Consider the following 15,648-nt stretch of genomic DNA (forward strand, 5'->3'; position numbering starts at 1 on the left):
CCAAACAAACAAAAAAAGGAAGATATTTCCAGAATAGACCCTAAAATCTGCAGAAAATAAACGCTATATCATGAAAATCAGATGGAGAAATGGATGATTTAGTCAGATTTCTAGTGGTTGTGTCTAAATGATTATTGACTGGCTTTAATAGTGGGTGGGTATTTGTGTGCATTAAATATGTATTGCTGCATGTACCTTTTATATATACTTTATTCTGCCCTGGAGAAGGGTCATGGGGTGGGTGTTCTGGTTATTTTTTTAGAGATGGAAATATTCTTATTATTTACGCTAACACATGTCAGCACAGACTAGAGAAACTTCTAGATGCACTAGATTATGTGTATGTACTAGCCTGAAGAATGACTGAGCCGGAAGCAGGTGGATGAAAGTAATGCTTTAATGTGGCTGCCATGGACCATCCTCTGAACTGTTCTGTGACCTTTGCAGTTAAGAAAATCAGCAATGGCAAATTAAGGTTCCCTTCATTCTCTCCAAAGGCCAAGATTCCCTTTTAATTATTCTTCCTCTGCCTCTAGGACTTCCACTTTTTCTCTCTTTGCTTAAAGTCACTATAGTGAATGTGCAGCAAGAAAGGGTTTTATATTTGTATTTTTATATGATGACCTGGATTTATACTGATCTGAAAATAAGATACAAAGTTATTATACAGGTGTACTCTATTCTGTTTCATAAATTTGCCAAAGGATCAACTGTTACTTTAACAAGATATGTAAATGCAGTTGAATAATGATTTAAATAGGAGAAGAGTGGAACAAGCTTCAAATGTTTGAACAATCTGTACCATTGCAGTCATGTTGAATACGGTTGATTCAGAATTCTTTTGGATTTTGACAAGTAGTTTCCAATTAGAAAAGAAAAAAATGTGTTTGTTATTTTTGTGTTGTTTGCTTTTATTGAGATAGCTATCTTGGAAATTGTTCTACAAAAAGTACTGTTAGGCTAAATTTCTTTTTTAAAATTCCCTACCTCAGAAGAAATACAAGAATGATTCTAAAAACTGCCTGAATTCCCTTAGATCAAATTTTTATTGGAACATACTTTTAACACAAACCGTTTTTCTAATACTTCAAAATTCTTGGTTTTAGTTGTGTAAAAAAAGCTTTGGGGGGAATACTTATTTTAATTCTGATGTACTTATTGTAAAGCCTAAGGGTGTTTCCACTAGGAAAACTTAATATTTTCAAGTTGTACAGCTAAGTTTTGCAGAGTAGCATTTCCCACTTATGTATAAGTTTCGTATTCCTGTTGTTAAACTTAGATAAGTCTCTGATAGTTCTGCTTCTATTGGTATATTAGAAATTATAGTGCCTTGATAAAGCAAATGTTATTTTACTTGTGTAATGATACAAAATCCTAGGGGTTTTTTGTTTATTATGATCCTAGATATCTGCAATAAGTGCTTAAGTATTTTTTAATATGGCCTCTCTATATTTTTAAAAGATCCTTATGAGTTAAACATGTAGTTGCTATTGGGGACAGGCATTTCAGTTGCTTGCTTCATAAAGTGTTAACACAACTTTAGAAAAATTGATTTTGAGATGCTAGGAATCAATGTCTAAGATCATAAAAATTTCTTGAAGAAAGTGTTTTTCTCTTACATATTTTGGAATTATAATATATTTTTATTGATGTCATTACTGTCTTATAACTTTGGATTTTATCCTTTCCATCTAAAAACTATTTCTCTAAACAATAACAAGGCATAAATTATATTTATAATTGTTTCTCCTACTTGTCTCTAGAACAATTGTTAGCTCCTATTGGAGTGGGGGAAAAAGTAAAAATTTTAAATATTTCCTTCTACAAAACCCTGCCTACATTTTATGGTATTAAACAAAGCTTACAATAGATGGGATGAAATTAAATTGATTTCCATATGTGATGTCTTCCCTTCTGAATGACATTGTGATCAAGTCCCTCTGTAAATATTCAGTAAGCGTTATATAGTTAACTTCATTTATTATGTTCTGGAACTTGAAAGGTTGTGCTCCATGGCTCCCCCACATTATGTTTGGGTTTAGATGATAAGTTTTTTTTAAAAGAATTTTTCTTGATTTTTTTTCAATAGCAAATGTGCAATATTAATCATTGTTAACTTCAGTGGCTTGTGTTTCTACCTATAAATTTTCCCCCCAGATTTGTGCCCACACATAAAAAAATAGTCAGGAAAACTAGCTGTTTTCATATAGTTATGAATTTCTAAAAAATATTAATTGCATATGGAAAAATATTAAAGAAAATGGTAAATAAGCATTTAATTATCATAAGTGTCTCCATGTGCAAGTTTCAGACATATTTGTATGTGAATAGGATCATGTTTCCCAAACCTTGATAGAAGGAAATATTATGAGGATAAGTATCAGTGCAAAATGAATACGTGTAATGATTCTTAAAATGTCTTGCCAGAAAACTGATGGTGATTGCTTAGCATCTCTTAATTTGTAGCACTTGCGACATTTGCTATGAAATTCCAGAATCATATTCTGTTTCAGATGGAAAAAACGTGCCCTATAGATAATAAGATGGGACATATTTATTTTTGTAAAACTGACATAAAATATTATCACTGATGTGTTTCCCCTCAAGCTATAACGACAGTTGCAGGAAGTCAGGTTCTTGTAGCAAGGTTCAGAGCAGCACAGACATCTCTGCCTTTCTGTGAAACATTCTTTTGGGTACATGTTGAATTCCAGGGTAGTTTTTAGCTTTCACAAACTTGGTAACAGTTTGAAGATGGAAAAATGTTTAAATGAGTTAAGCATATTCAATACTGTGTTATGATTCATAAAATAATCAGCTGAATGTGAGAACATGAAAAAATATGAAGCCTATAGATGAAATAAATCAGTTGTAGTCTTCTGTTAGACTTCATTGCTGATTTTGTAGATTTTGTGTTAATTTGAGACCAATTAGAATTACAGAAAATCACTAGTTATCCAGAGTGAGGCTGATATCCCTCCAAATACCTCAGTCTGGTCCAGAGGAGCTACCTCATGAGAGCACAGTTCTGGTTTTCAACCTCATTATTTTTCTCCAGTTTAGGTAATTTATGGGCATTAATCCAGAAACAATATACAACAGAGTTTCTTTTTCCAGGTTTTGCACTGCAGAAAATGGCATCATAATTTAGCTCCCTACAGCATATAAAAATAGTAAGGTACACAGAGAGGAAAATCTTACAGATCTTTTTCTTTAGTAGTGCTCTAGTAACTCTAAATATAACAATCTATGTTGAGAGCTATTTTATGGTGACATCAATAGATTTGAACAGGTATAGATATTAGTCTGTCCAAAAGACTTATAAATGTTGATTTTGATTGTATTAAAAATAATTATTTAATCAAAGTAAGATTTTCTTTCTTTTTTTTTTCTTTCCTTTTTTTTTTTTTTTTTTTTTTTTCCCCCCCTTCTTTTACTTTTTCTGCTCTACATAAGCAAAATCCTAGTCCAGGCATACCTTTTATCTCACCTTGGTGTCTTTCTCTTAGACAGCTGTTCATAGCACTGTATTAACAGTGGTACCTAGTCATAGCTTACGGGTCTTTACAGCACCCATTGTGTTAAACATGCTTGTTATGGAAGATATTTACAATTTTATGTGGTGTTCCTTTTAAAAAGCAAAATGCCTCTGTGTGTAACATGTAGTTTCTCCTTCAGTCATGCATCCAGGATAGTTTCTTGGAGGTGAATAAAAATTAGAAAGGGCAATGTGTAGTATTTGTTAAGGAATTTGTTTGGAGTGTTTAATAATTTAGATTTCATAAGTTTGTTCATTTTTTGGGGATGTGTTATAGACATCAGACATATGGAACAAAGCAAACTTATGGTCAAATAGTACAGTACACACAATCTGTAGCTTGTGAACTTACAGGAGCTTATTTGGAGGAGTTTGCAACTGTTCTGAGCAGTTCTTCACAGCTCCCACTTAAAATAAACACTCTTTTTGAAGCCCAGAAATAGGAGCAAATGACAGTCATTCAGCATATGCACAAATAATTCATAATGTCAAGTCTTGTTTAAAGTCTTGCTAAAGATTATTGACTTGAAATTCAAGATGTGTTTGAAAACAGTTCAATAATTGCTTCTTTTGTGGTAATATGGGGAGCTGATAAGCACCCAGCACCAACCTCCATTATCGCTAGTGCTGTCAGAATATTGCTGTTGGGGTAAAATACAGTTGTTATAATCTCTAGATTTCCACTACTTATTTATGTTTCTTCAGTGAGAAGTATAGGTTCCAATTAAAAAAAATCTCATTTTATAAGAAATTAGAAGACTGTCCTGAATTCTATTTCTTACTTTGGTTAATTTTATTCAAGAAAACTAACAGTACAGCTTGAATGACCTAGTAATACATTTAGTGATGATACCTCATTTTTGCTCTGTTTTCTGATTGTTGTGTGCTGTTTTGTAGGTTACACTGGAGAGCTGTGCCAGTCAGAGATTGATCATTGCATCCAGCAGCCATGCCAAAATGGAGGTACCTGCTCATCCAACATTAATGGATTCAGTTGTCAGTGCCCAGAAGGTAAACAGCAAATACCTATCTAGTAACTCATACAAATTGGTGTTTTGCAGGGCATACTTCGTCTAAATTTTCAGTTATATATTTATATATATATATTTAAATATTTTTAAAATTGTGCCTTAGACCATAATTGCAGGCTGAAAAAAAAAAAAAAAAAACAGATGAGAAATCTTTATATAATCAGCAACAGTATATGAAGTATGGTAGGATCTTAATGTTTCAGTGTATATGTAGTACAGAAATGTTCTCTTATTCTCTGGCACCTCTACAGAAGTCAGACTTCAGCACTGTGAGAAAGGTGAATCTGAGGAGAGTGTGGTCTGATTTTTGTGTTGTCCAGTAAATGTGTGAGAAAAAGATGCCTCCCTTGTAGTATTTGCATATTTCTGCATATGTGTTAGTTGGCTACATTGTGTGTAAGAGCAAGAATTCAAAACTAAAGGAATTATTTCAATCCCCCCCTCCCCCCCCGAGTTTTAATTCAGTCTCCTTTCTGTTTAGACTCATTCCTTTCTCTACATAAAAGCCTTTCAATGATTTGCACTGGTGAACACTGTAGATGTAACTATGTGAAATGAGGACATCCCGATGCTGGTGTATACTTTCGTAACAATTTACTGACTGGAATGGCAGATGCATAAATCGCTCATTAAAAAATTATCAGGAGTGAAAGCTCTCAATTATGAAGCCTTCTACTAGTTATTTATAATTAAGATTAAAACCTTGAACTAATTATATTTCTGTTCTTACTTGATCTGCAGATGTTGTTTTTATTCTGCCAGCACTTTATGCTTGATCTAAGGGTACAAGTATTTGTTAACTGCTCCAGTAATATATACTTGCTTAATCATGAAGATTATTTGTAATTTCTTTAGACTGATTGATCAATAATTTACTTGCATTTTTCTTAGGAAATCTGCTCAAGGATCTTTAAGGATGTTTTTTAGGAAATGATCATTCCAATAGTAAATTATTGGAAGAGTAGCTACTGGGATTTTTGGTTGGTTTAGAACTGCAATATTTGTTTCTCTGTGTGGCATACCTTAATTGCTTGTTCCTGAAGACCTATTAAGGAATATGCTGACCATGTCTCAATTTCTCTCCTACTGCCATTTGAGATGCTGGCTATGGGACAGGGTTACTGGTGGGTTGAGGTTCCTTGATGGCCACATCACCCATCCTCTGCTGTGGGCGTGCTGTGGTGCTGCGGCTGGGATAGGGTGCTTTGTAGCATAGCTCTTCAGTGCCCTGCTTAAAGGTATTTATGCCTTGGTTGCTGTGCGTGGTTGTGGCTGCTCACTCCTCAGGGAGCTCATGCCAGGGGGAATTAGCCTGTGCAGGGGAGTGGGGCAGGCTGCCAGCCTGCCCTGGCCTCCAGGCCCTGGCACAGCTGCCGACAGCAATGCTGCAAGCGCACCAAGGGCCCCGCGCTGCATGGGACACATGGGAGAGGAAAACCTTCCCTTAATCTCCCTCCAGAGCTGTTCTCCCCAAAGAGGGTGATGGAGAGGTTATCTGATGTGCCACTGCTTGATGTGCATCATTCTCACTGATAGCAGCTTTTCTGCTGCAGGAGAACCAAGCTATTTGCTCTTCCCTGTTCTCAGTTTTGCTCATGTATGGGTACCTCTGTGTTATGCCACTTGGTCCTACAGTCTTGTTGCCTGTTTTGTGAGTTGAGTACTGATCTTCTGCTCCTTTCTTTGCCACTGATCCATATTTGTGTTTTGATAGCTTTCCTATTGTTTCTGGTGTGTGCTCTGCTTTAAGTAGGCTGATTCTGGTGCTGTTGTAGTATCTTAATATTTGGGCTGTATGCTTTGCTGTTTTTCCTTCTAGGCACATTGGTACCATTTTCTCAGTGTTCTGGTATTTTTGCTTGTTGGCACTTCTGTTCTTATTATGTGTTACAAAACTGTGCTCTTTTTCTGCTTGGAGTCTTAGTTTTCTATGGTTTCTGGACTTTCCTTGAAGATATGATTTGCCTTTTGACCCTTTCAGAGGAAAGGAAAAAAAATTATAATTATTTAGCAACTTCAAGAGTTGCTCTGCTCACAAACTTTGTTGATAGTCAGGCATGCTTTTTGGGTCACCTGTATGAAACTTTTTGTGCAGTTACCAGTTCTAGTCTCCGAGTATCATTTCCATGTTTCCAAGAACAACCATGTTATAGAGCAAGGATAGAATTGGGGGAAGAGCCGTTACCCTGATTATTTATGTATCTAACATGCTTACATGGTATAAAAATTTTCAGAAAACAGTGGAGCAACACAAGAAAACGTTTTACTGAAAAACATTTACAACTCTCACTAAAACCAGTTTTCATACAGTGATCTGCATTATTTCCAATGTGGAAAAAGTGTTTGGATGGGATAGAAAGTTTCATGAACCACTTTCTGGACTGCCCAGGGTTATTTCCCTTAGAAAGAATAGTTTTGTATGTGCCATGTCTGATTCTCAGTCACTTGGACAGGAGAAAATCATTCTTAGGTTTGCAGGAACAAATGCCATCTTGTGTGCATGGTTGCTCTTCTGGGAGCCTGGGATAACTCATCAGCAGCCCCAAAAGTTTTCCCTGACTCCCTAATAATGACCATTGTTTCAGAGAGTGAAGGCTTCCCATGAAGTTGCATAGCTGCACTTCCCACTGATGTCCTCACCGTAAAGAGGGGAGAGCATTGATGCAGCAGTGACACAGTCTGTCTGCAAGGGCCAGTGCTATTGATCTGGAGTAGCCTAATGGGTGTATTGGGTAATAATATGTCGCTTTTCCATCCTGTTCTGGAAGATCTACTAATGCCAGCAAGCTCAGGAATTCAGATATTTTGTGGAGGGAAAGAAAGGGTTGATTTAACAAAAAGTATTGTCTAAATTTACTAATGACTGCCTTTCCCATGATTCTTCTTTCTTCCTTTGAGGTATTATCCTCTCATAGGGGCATATTTTGAGAGCCTTTGTTTGGGTTTTGAAGAGATTTAGTTATTTTTGTAAATACAACAAAAGATAGTTAATTGAAGATTGCTGATGCAATAATTTACAGACTTGCTATTTTTAGCATGTCTTTAACTTTTCCATAAAAAAAAAAAAAAACTAACAAAAACGCATGATAGGTTTCTAATTTAAGTGAGGTAGCTTGGTCTGCTGCTGTTCTGCTGTGCTTAATAGTAATTGCTTGTTGAGAAGAGGCCTTTCTTTCTGAAGTGCTAATTCAGCACAGTGGGGAAAAGGTAGCCATGGAGCTTATATATGTGTAAAAAGACTGGAGATATAATGTGGTTAGGCTGAAGAAGGTATGAGAAGATAGAAAGTATCACAAAGGGAAAAGAAAAAGATGGCAGAAAAAGAAACGAGATGGAAACAATGAGGAATGATCTCGAGATTGTGCATTTCTTTTATAAATGATATCTGAAATGTGAAAAAAATCATGTGATAACTTACAAAAGGTGAGATTTGAGGCAATGAAAAAGCATCGAGATGGAAACAATGAGGAATGATCTCGAGATTGTGCATTTCTTTCATAAATGATATCTGTGGTTCATGAAAAAAGCATGTGATAACTTACAGAAGGCGAGATCTGAGGCAATGAAAAAGCAGCCTAGATCAGATATGAATATTACATGATTACTCTTTAGACAATTTTACTCTCTTAAGAGTCCTTTAGTAAAGAAAATTTCTTTATGCTTGCAGATTCAATTTTCTGTAATGCATTGTAGATAGACATTTTAATGTCCAAAATATATCAGAAAATAAACTGCTATCTGAAGTTGTTGAGTGACCTGTACTAAAGAGAAAATTGGATTTTATACTCAAATTTATAGTGAAGAAGCTTAAGCAATATTGAGGACTGAAGAAATTGTTCAAAATTTTAACTGTTTATTATTGTGAAATGGATGTTTGGGATGGTGTACTTACAATGGGGTAGGGATCTTTGATCATCTTCTTTACAGTTTCATGTTAATAAACACACATTTAAAAAATATTACCTTCATAGGATCATGCAAAGAAATTTCTAGACATTCTAAAAACCTACACATAGTAAACAGCTGTCAACCGGAACATGGATCTTTGAAATTTATATTCAGAATGATTCCATAAATACCCATATCAGTCTTAAATATCTTCTCTAGTTTTCTTCCACTTATTGTAATGAATAATGTGTACTGTATTGACAGTAATATTAATTCACTTTGAGTTGACTGGGGTACTACTCATCAATTTATAAATTTGATTACTTAATTTTCTTTAAGTCATTGAGAAGTTATGTAAACTCCTAAAGCACCCTGAAGTGGAATTCAATATAAAAATAATAATTAGAAACATTTAAAAAGCTGGTTGGAATAAGCAAATGTAATTGCAATACATGATTCAGCGATGGAGAAACTAGTTATCCTTACTTACACTGTTACTAAATTCATTGAAATATTTGTTAAAAGTTTTTTTTATTTTTTTGTTTGTGGTTTTGTGCTTTTTTTTTTTTTTTTTAAGTATGGAAATTGCCTGATCCTGTCATGAGGAAATGCAAGTCTCGCTAATATGTTCCTTACAGGTGCAAATTTTTTAAAGTCGATAGAATGAAAGACTTTTTTGGGAAAAAAAAAAAAAAAAAAAAAAAAAAAGGCAAGCATTCACCTGTCCAAGCACATGAAACTGGCTTGGATTCTTGGGATTTTACTACTGTCTCTGAGTGGAGGTCACCTGCTCTGACAGAAGTGGAAATCTTTTAATTCAGATTAATATATTTTTGAAGAATAGTCATCAGCAATAATGGATTTCATAGCCATCCTGTAGAAGGAAATATAGAAAACCATGCTATGATTACAGTTTACTTGAAATTCACATTTCAGGACCAATTTTATTTTACTATTGACATTTTGATTTGACTAGTTGCAAGTAGCTACAGCTAGGCAACACACTGAGCAAAAGTGCCCCAAAATACCTGTGGGTATTTCTGGAAATACTGGAAAGCAGCAAATTTATGAATGCTTTTATTGTGGTTTCTGTGGTTTGAAAAATAAAGAGTTTGACAGCTATGGGAGATGCTAAGTTGTGATTCATATGTGTTGATTTGCAAGGGCATCTAGAAAATGCACATTGTCACCATGAATTTTAATTGACTGAGAGAACAGAAGTTATTTGCCTAGATTAAGAATAGTTTAAGTTTGAAGGTCTTCACTTTTTCCAGGCTTCATTGTTCATGTAAAAGCCTTTTTCTGCATTATATCTTGCAGATGTGATTCTAACTTCTTTAGGTTCACGTACAATAAACCTATTTATTATCTTGATTCCAGGAAACTAGGTCACACAGCTGTTGTGTATGGAAGAATTCCCAAGGTTACTGATGATTAGAGAATGCAGAATTCTTCATATTACCATAAGAGACTTTAATTTACTTGAAGAACATTTTGTTGTTAATTAAAAATTTTTATGGGTGTTTAGTTTCTGTTACTTTCTACTAATCTAATGTCTTTACCTGGCATCTTCCCAAATTGCTCTTACTTTTAATAGACCTCTCCTTAATGCATTAACAGGTTTAGCTTCTGCGCATCCATAAAGACTTAGCTAGGGTGAATTTCAATCAAAACCTTAAAACAACATATAAATAATTTCTTGTTTCCTTATGAAGAGTATCTTTTTTTCCCCTTACAGAATTCAGTTGAAATACCATCAGACATCTTGTATTTCCTCACAAAACAAATTTCTATAGGAAAAATAATAAATTGTCTGTATTTCTTTTAATATTTATCCCTGTGTTTCAAATATAAAGGTTTTGTAATTCTGAGTCCTAACAATTCACAGACTTAATGTTTCACATTTGTGTAATTTTTGGCATTAGGTCTAGCATAACATTCAGGCAAGTTGGTTGTTCCATAGACTGTATAAAAAGCACTTGTACAGTATCTTCAGAAAATGTTTAACTTCTTTGATTTATACATGGCTTTTTTACTTTCAGTAGCCAAGTAATTAAAATCCTACCATGATGAGAAATCTGGCTTTTATCCAGAGATTTTCTATCTCTGAAAACATTTTCTGATCTAGTTTCTATCACTGCCCTGAAGACCTGTATCAATACATAAAGAATATCACCTGACTTAATACATTTATTCTTCTTGACAACTAGCCAAATGGTCTGATCCATGTAAGCACAAATATTGTGCTGTATTTTTAGCACTATAAGTATTTTCTAATATGGACTTTCCCCTTTTTCTTTTGTGTTATTTCTTTGGTAAATTTTGCATTCAGATCTGTCAAATCCCCAGTAGTCTTTATGTTTCAGTCATGTCCCTGTTACACCAATAATGAGCTAGATGCATGGTTGGGTTTGTGTTAGCTCAAGTGTTCCCCTGAAGTTCAGGGGATATTTATCCCCAGATAACTAATCTTGATTTTATTTTTATTTTTTTTTCCTCTAGCATTTGATTCTGTTTTCAATCAATACACCTCCGAATTTGATTTTCAAATTTATTATTTGCATTATTGGTTTTCAATAATTTCATTGATATGGATTTAAAAGTACGTTCAGTAAATGCCAAAATAAAAGATCTTCAGCTCAGATGTGTAACTACTGCTGCTTTGAGTATTTTTTGGTATTTAACTCAGACATAAGATTTAAACTTCCAGAATCAACTAAACACATTTCACAGTGCAGTCAAAGATAGCACAAGGGCAACATGTTTTAGTGTATTTTAAACCTGCATATGTTCTTGAAGTGCTTTGTCACTTGAAACATTAGCCATCTGCCAAGTAGGCTTCTCTTTGTAGGGAAGATTATTGCAAAGGTTGTAGTGAAGCAGCATTAGTGTCATTGTGTGACCTCAGATCTCTTTGATCCTTTTTAATCCGGTTTCAGAGTTAGCGTAGAGATTTCACTGGACTTATTTGCTGATCTCCTCCTGGTAACAGTTAAAAGTCCTTGCAGATTCTTTTAAATCTGTCTGGGATTTTATGATGACAGTACAGGATATTTTAATTTGTCAGCAAACCGTTACTGGAATTAGATTTTTGATTCTAGGGTTTCCGTTCTTTTCAGTTTCTGATGGTTATGCAGCTATCTTTCTACAGGAGGGACCTCTAATATAGGATTCCACAGTACCTGTTTTTAAGCTCTCCCTCTTCATCATTGGTGTGCAGATGGTCCTGTTAAAGTCCATGAAGCAATCTGAGCCATTGGATAGCAAAATGGAGAGGGCAGAGGGCTCTCGCTTGTTCTTTGCCTGTGCCCTGCCAGGCCTGCTTTTCTTTCCTGGTCTGTTACTGAGTTGCTCATGACTAAACTGTTAAAAGTTCAATCTGTAGGTTGCTTATTTTCTTAATAACTTTTTTTTTTTTTTTTTAATGGGGTTATTTTTCCTTTGTTTTTCATTCCATAGCTCTGGCATAAGATTCATGAACATATGAGGGAAACATGTCTTTTTAAGTTATTTTTCCAGGACCTAATATTTTGAGGATGCTCCTAAAATTGTGCTGCCAACAGTGCCCAGAACATCCTAGTTTTGTCTGGAACTCACAGGGCAGTCGTGGCCTTTCCATCTTTTTCTTAGTTACAATAATCTAAGTTTTGTTAATTCTCTGGGTAAATCCTTGTAGCATACTCTGTGTGGGTTACTCACCTTTGTTTAATAGCATTTTCCCTCTCTTTCTGATGCAGTTCACTGAGCTTTTGTGGATCTATAAGACATTAAGTGTGTCTCCTTGAGGAAGTCCTCAGGATATTTAAAACTAATTGCCAGTCTCCATTTTTTTGGTGTGTTCTGGAAACTTTAATGTCTTTAGGCTGATTATCTCAGCCCTCACTTGCACTTCTAGTCTTGGAGCTCAGTCAAGTTGACACACTATGCTCAGTTCACTAGATCTTTCTGGCTCAAGTTTTCAACAAATTTAATCAATCAAGAACAAAATATAGAATTTAAATTTAGTAAATGTTTGGGGTTTTTTGTTATGCTTTAAAAATATAAATCAATCTATTTCTTATGTGCTTTTCAGACATGCAAACTGCTGACTTGCTACCCATGATTACAATGCTAGAACTACAGTTTAACAAAATTACAGTTTAATTCATCTGAATGTGAATCATGAATAATTAGAAAGAAAATCAAAATGCCCTGAAAATAACACATATGTCAAAATTAACTGAAAACTATTTCCTGATGAATTGTACCTTTCTTGCAATGTTAATTGACATTGTTTAGAACAAAAATATTTACTGAGTCAATAAAAGATAATGAGATGCTGTAAAGTATGTATTGAATGTGGTATTTGGTCTCACTTTTAGTGTTCATCATGAGCTCTATACAATATAGAAGCTCAGTTCTAATGCATCAACTGCTTTTAATTCAACAGTGAGACTTTATGGATACAAAAGCTATAGAAGTAAGGCCAAAAATCTGATTCATTCCATCAGAGATAAGATTTCAATATTGAGTTTTAATCCAAAGTGTCACCTGTCACTGTTTTCATGCCCTGAGTGTTGGCAGGCTGCTGTGTAAGAAAGACATCTCCTCCATCTTGATCCTTTCTCTCACCATTGGGCACATTTTGTGTTTATTTTGTTTTGTTTTTAAATTTGTTTTTCACTCTTTCTGATTAAATATTTTTCAAATCCTAGAATAGCTTTTCATGCATTTACTTACTTTCTTTATGCATCTTTCTATGCATAGCAGTGGCAATGTGGTCTGTTCTTCGTCTTTTAGACTGGCACAACTGCAGTGGTTTACATTTTCTGTTAGAGTAGATTGGTGAAGCTGGCTTGCTGGGTCTTGAGTGGAGGCTGGCCTGATTTGCTCCTAATTTCTTATTCCCAGTGATTAGTATATTGAATTGTAATAGCTGTTCTACAATGTAAAATATTCCAGGGAACTTTAAGCCTGAAAAGTGATGGTCTGTACAGGTGGTCCAGATACTCATAAAAAAATATTAGAATTGAATGGAAAGGGCAATTTGCTCTTTTAATTGGAGGGGTGCTACTATTTTAATATACTTTTCTGAATTGCTTTTAGGTACAATAACCACACATGTTAGTACATATATCATGTATGTGTATCTATAGATACAAACTGTATAGTTACTATAGTGCCATTTGTTCAAATATTATTCATTTCTACATCTGATTAAAAAAACTTCCTTGCAGGAATATACTTTTCTTTATATCTAATTTTTACATGGTGTTGCTTTAATAAATCATTTTCTCTCCTGATAATGAGATGTTCTTGCAAAAGATATTCTTTTAAATTACTGAAGCTCAGGTAAACTCATGTACTTCTTTAGAGGTTGTTATTCTTAACATACCCATTAACAATAATGAAAAAAAAGTCAGTTTTGGCTTTTCTTTTTTTTTTTTCCAGGATAGTCTGTTGCTGATCTTCAGAAAATCTCTTTTGCTTTTCTAGCCAGATGCACTTCAGAAAGTGGATAAACACTGTCAGTTTCAACAAAAATTTTTATAATTCACTGCCTTAATCATGATGGAATGATTCTACCTGAACCATATTTTATCATACCATGTTAATGGGTAAAAATAGAGTTTAATATATATAGGAGGTCTGTATTTTTATAATTGTCACAGAATTAAAAAACTAGGAATATAGATATATCAATGGCTTACTTTTAACTTGCTCTAGTTATTAAAATTGTATGCATAGCAGAATGCTTACTTATCAAAACCATTTATTTCTTTCAGGGTTTTTAGGAGCCTCTTGTGAAGACAAAATAGACCCTTGTGCATCATCTCCCTGCCAGAACAATGGAACCTGTTATACAGACAGACTTGCTTTCTCCTGCAGTTGTAGTCCTGGATTTACTGGACCTACATGTGCTCAGCTGATTGACTTCTGTGCTCTGAATCCTTGTGCACACGGCATTTGTCGCAGTGTTGGAACCAGCTACAGATGCCTATGTATCCCTGGTTTGTACCAAACAGCTACATGTTTTGTAAATTTTCTAATATTTTTATATATATATATTCCATATATAGTTTAAAATTAATTTAATTTTTTCTTTTCAGTGTATAAAACACATCGAGCAGATGTTCTATCTGTTTAGAATAATGATAGGAATCTACACATTTCATTTGGAAAAATCAAAAATTGCAGAGTGAGCACTGAAAATACCCACTGAAATCCATATGGCTTGGTTGATATCTACAGCTGTATTATAGAACTGTAGTCGGCAAGATAAATCTTTTTAAGCTGAAGTGTCAGTGTCATTGTAATTACAAAATTTGATAGAGAATAGAAAATGTGACACTGATCATTGGGGGAGTGGAAACAAACAGGGTAGCTGAACAATGGTAGAGAAGGAAAAAAAAATTGGTTACCCCAGAAGGTTTATTAGTTCTGCCATCCATGTTTACATAAATCGTCTCTTTTCAGAAGTTCCAGTGATACAGCTTAGGTGAGCATAGCTAGTAGACTCAGCTGATTACTGTTTGACAATATAGCCTAACAGTGCATCATGTCTGGATTGCATTTTGCTTCGCTCTATATTTTTTTCTTCATCGTATCAATGTAACTGAATATTGGGGTGCTTTCGTAGCTTCCTTTATATATTTTAGCAGTGATAATTAATAGGTGAAATAGCAGTTAAAATTAATGATATCAAGTGCTGCACCACTGCTTAAGCACATACAGAATTAAACCCAATAATCTTTGTTTTCACTTGAATAATTTTGGAACTTTTTTTAAAAAGTCTGTCCTATAAGGCTATAAACTTGAAAACTGCACAATTCAAGGCTAAAATAAATTCCTGGTGTACAAGAGATAAACTAAAGAGTGACATTGGATCATTAGTAGTTCTACACATACATAACACTATGATATGCATATTTTTCTACGAAGATCCTTTCAGGGGAATACTCTGCTGCTTTGCCTTGCCTTGTGGGAAACTAGTCACGCTTGTCCAGCTCATTTCCCTCCCGTTTCAATTAGCAGGAGGTGCAGGTATCCTGCCAATTGCAAAGGTGTTGCCTGAAGCAGGCGAGTACTCCTATAGGTGGCAAGTCTGAACATTAGTACATGCCACATCAGTGTTTTCTTTTTAGCCTTTGCATAGAAAGAAATCAGCTTCTTTCTCTTCCAAAAAGAAATTTCTCCTTTTCGTCCCAAGGA

At 34.6% G+C, this 15,648-nt stretch overlaps 1 protein-coding gene across 1 annotated transcript in view; it reads left to right on the forward strand.

Annotated features, from left to right (window-relative positions):
• The window catches only part of DNER (delta/notch like EGF repeat containing), a 129,549-nt gene that overhangs the window by 85,928 nt on the left and 27,973 nt on the right, over window positions 1-15,648 (forward strand). The window contains exons 7-8 of the mRNA XM_033005372.2: window positions 4,436-4,549; window positions 14,223-14,447. Of these exons, the coding sequence (XP_032861263.2) occupies window positions 4,436-4,549; window positions 14,223-14,447 (339 nt within the window). The remainder of the gene's footprint in view (window positions 1-4,435; window positions 4,550-14,222; window positions 14,448-15,648) is intronic.

Source organism: Tyto alba, unplaced genomic scaffold, assembly GCF_018691265.1.
Source record: "Tyto alba isolate M040663 unplaced genomic scaffold, T.alba_DEE_v4.0 Super-Scaffold_10, whole genome shotgun sequence".
NCBI lineage: Eukaryota > Metazoa > Chordata > Aves > Strigiformes > Tytonidae > Tyto > Tyto alba.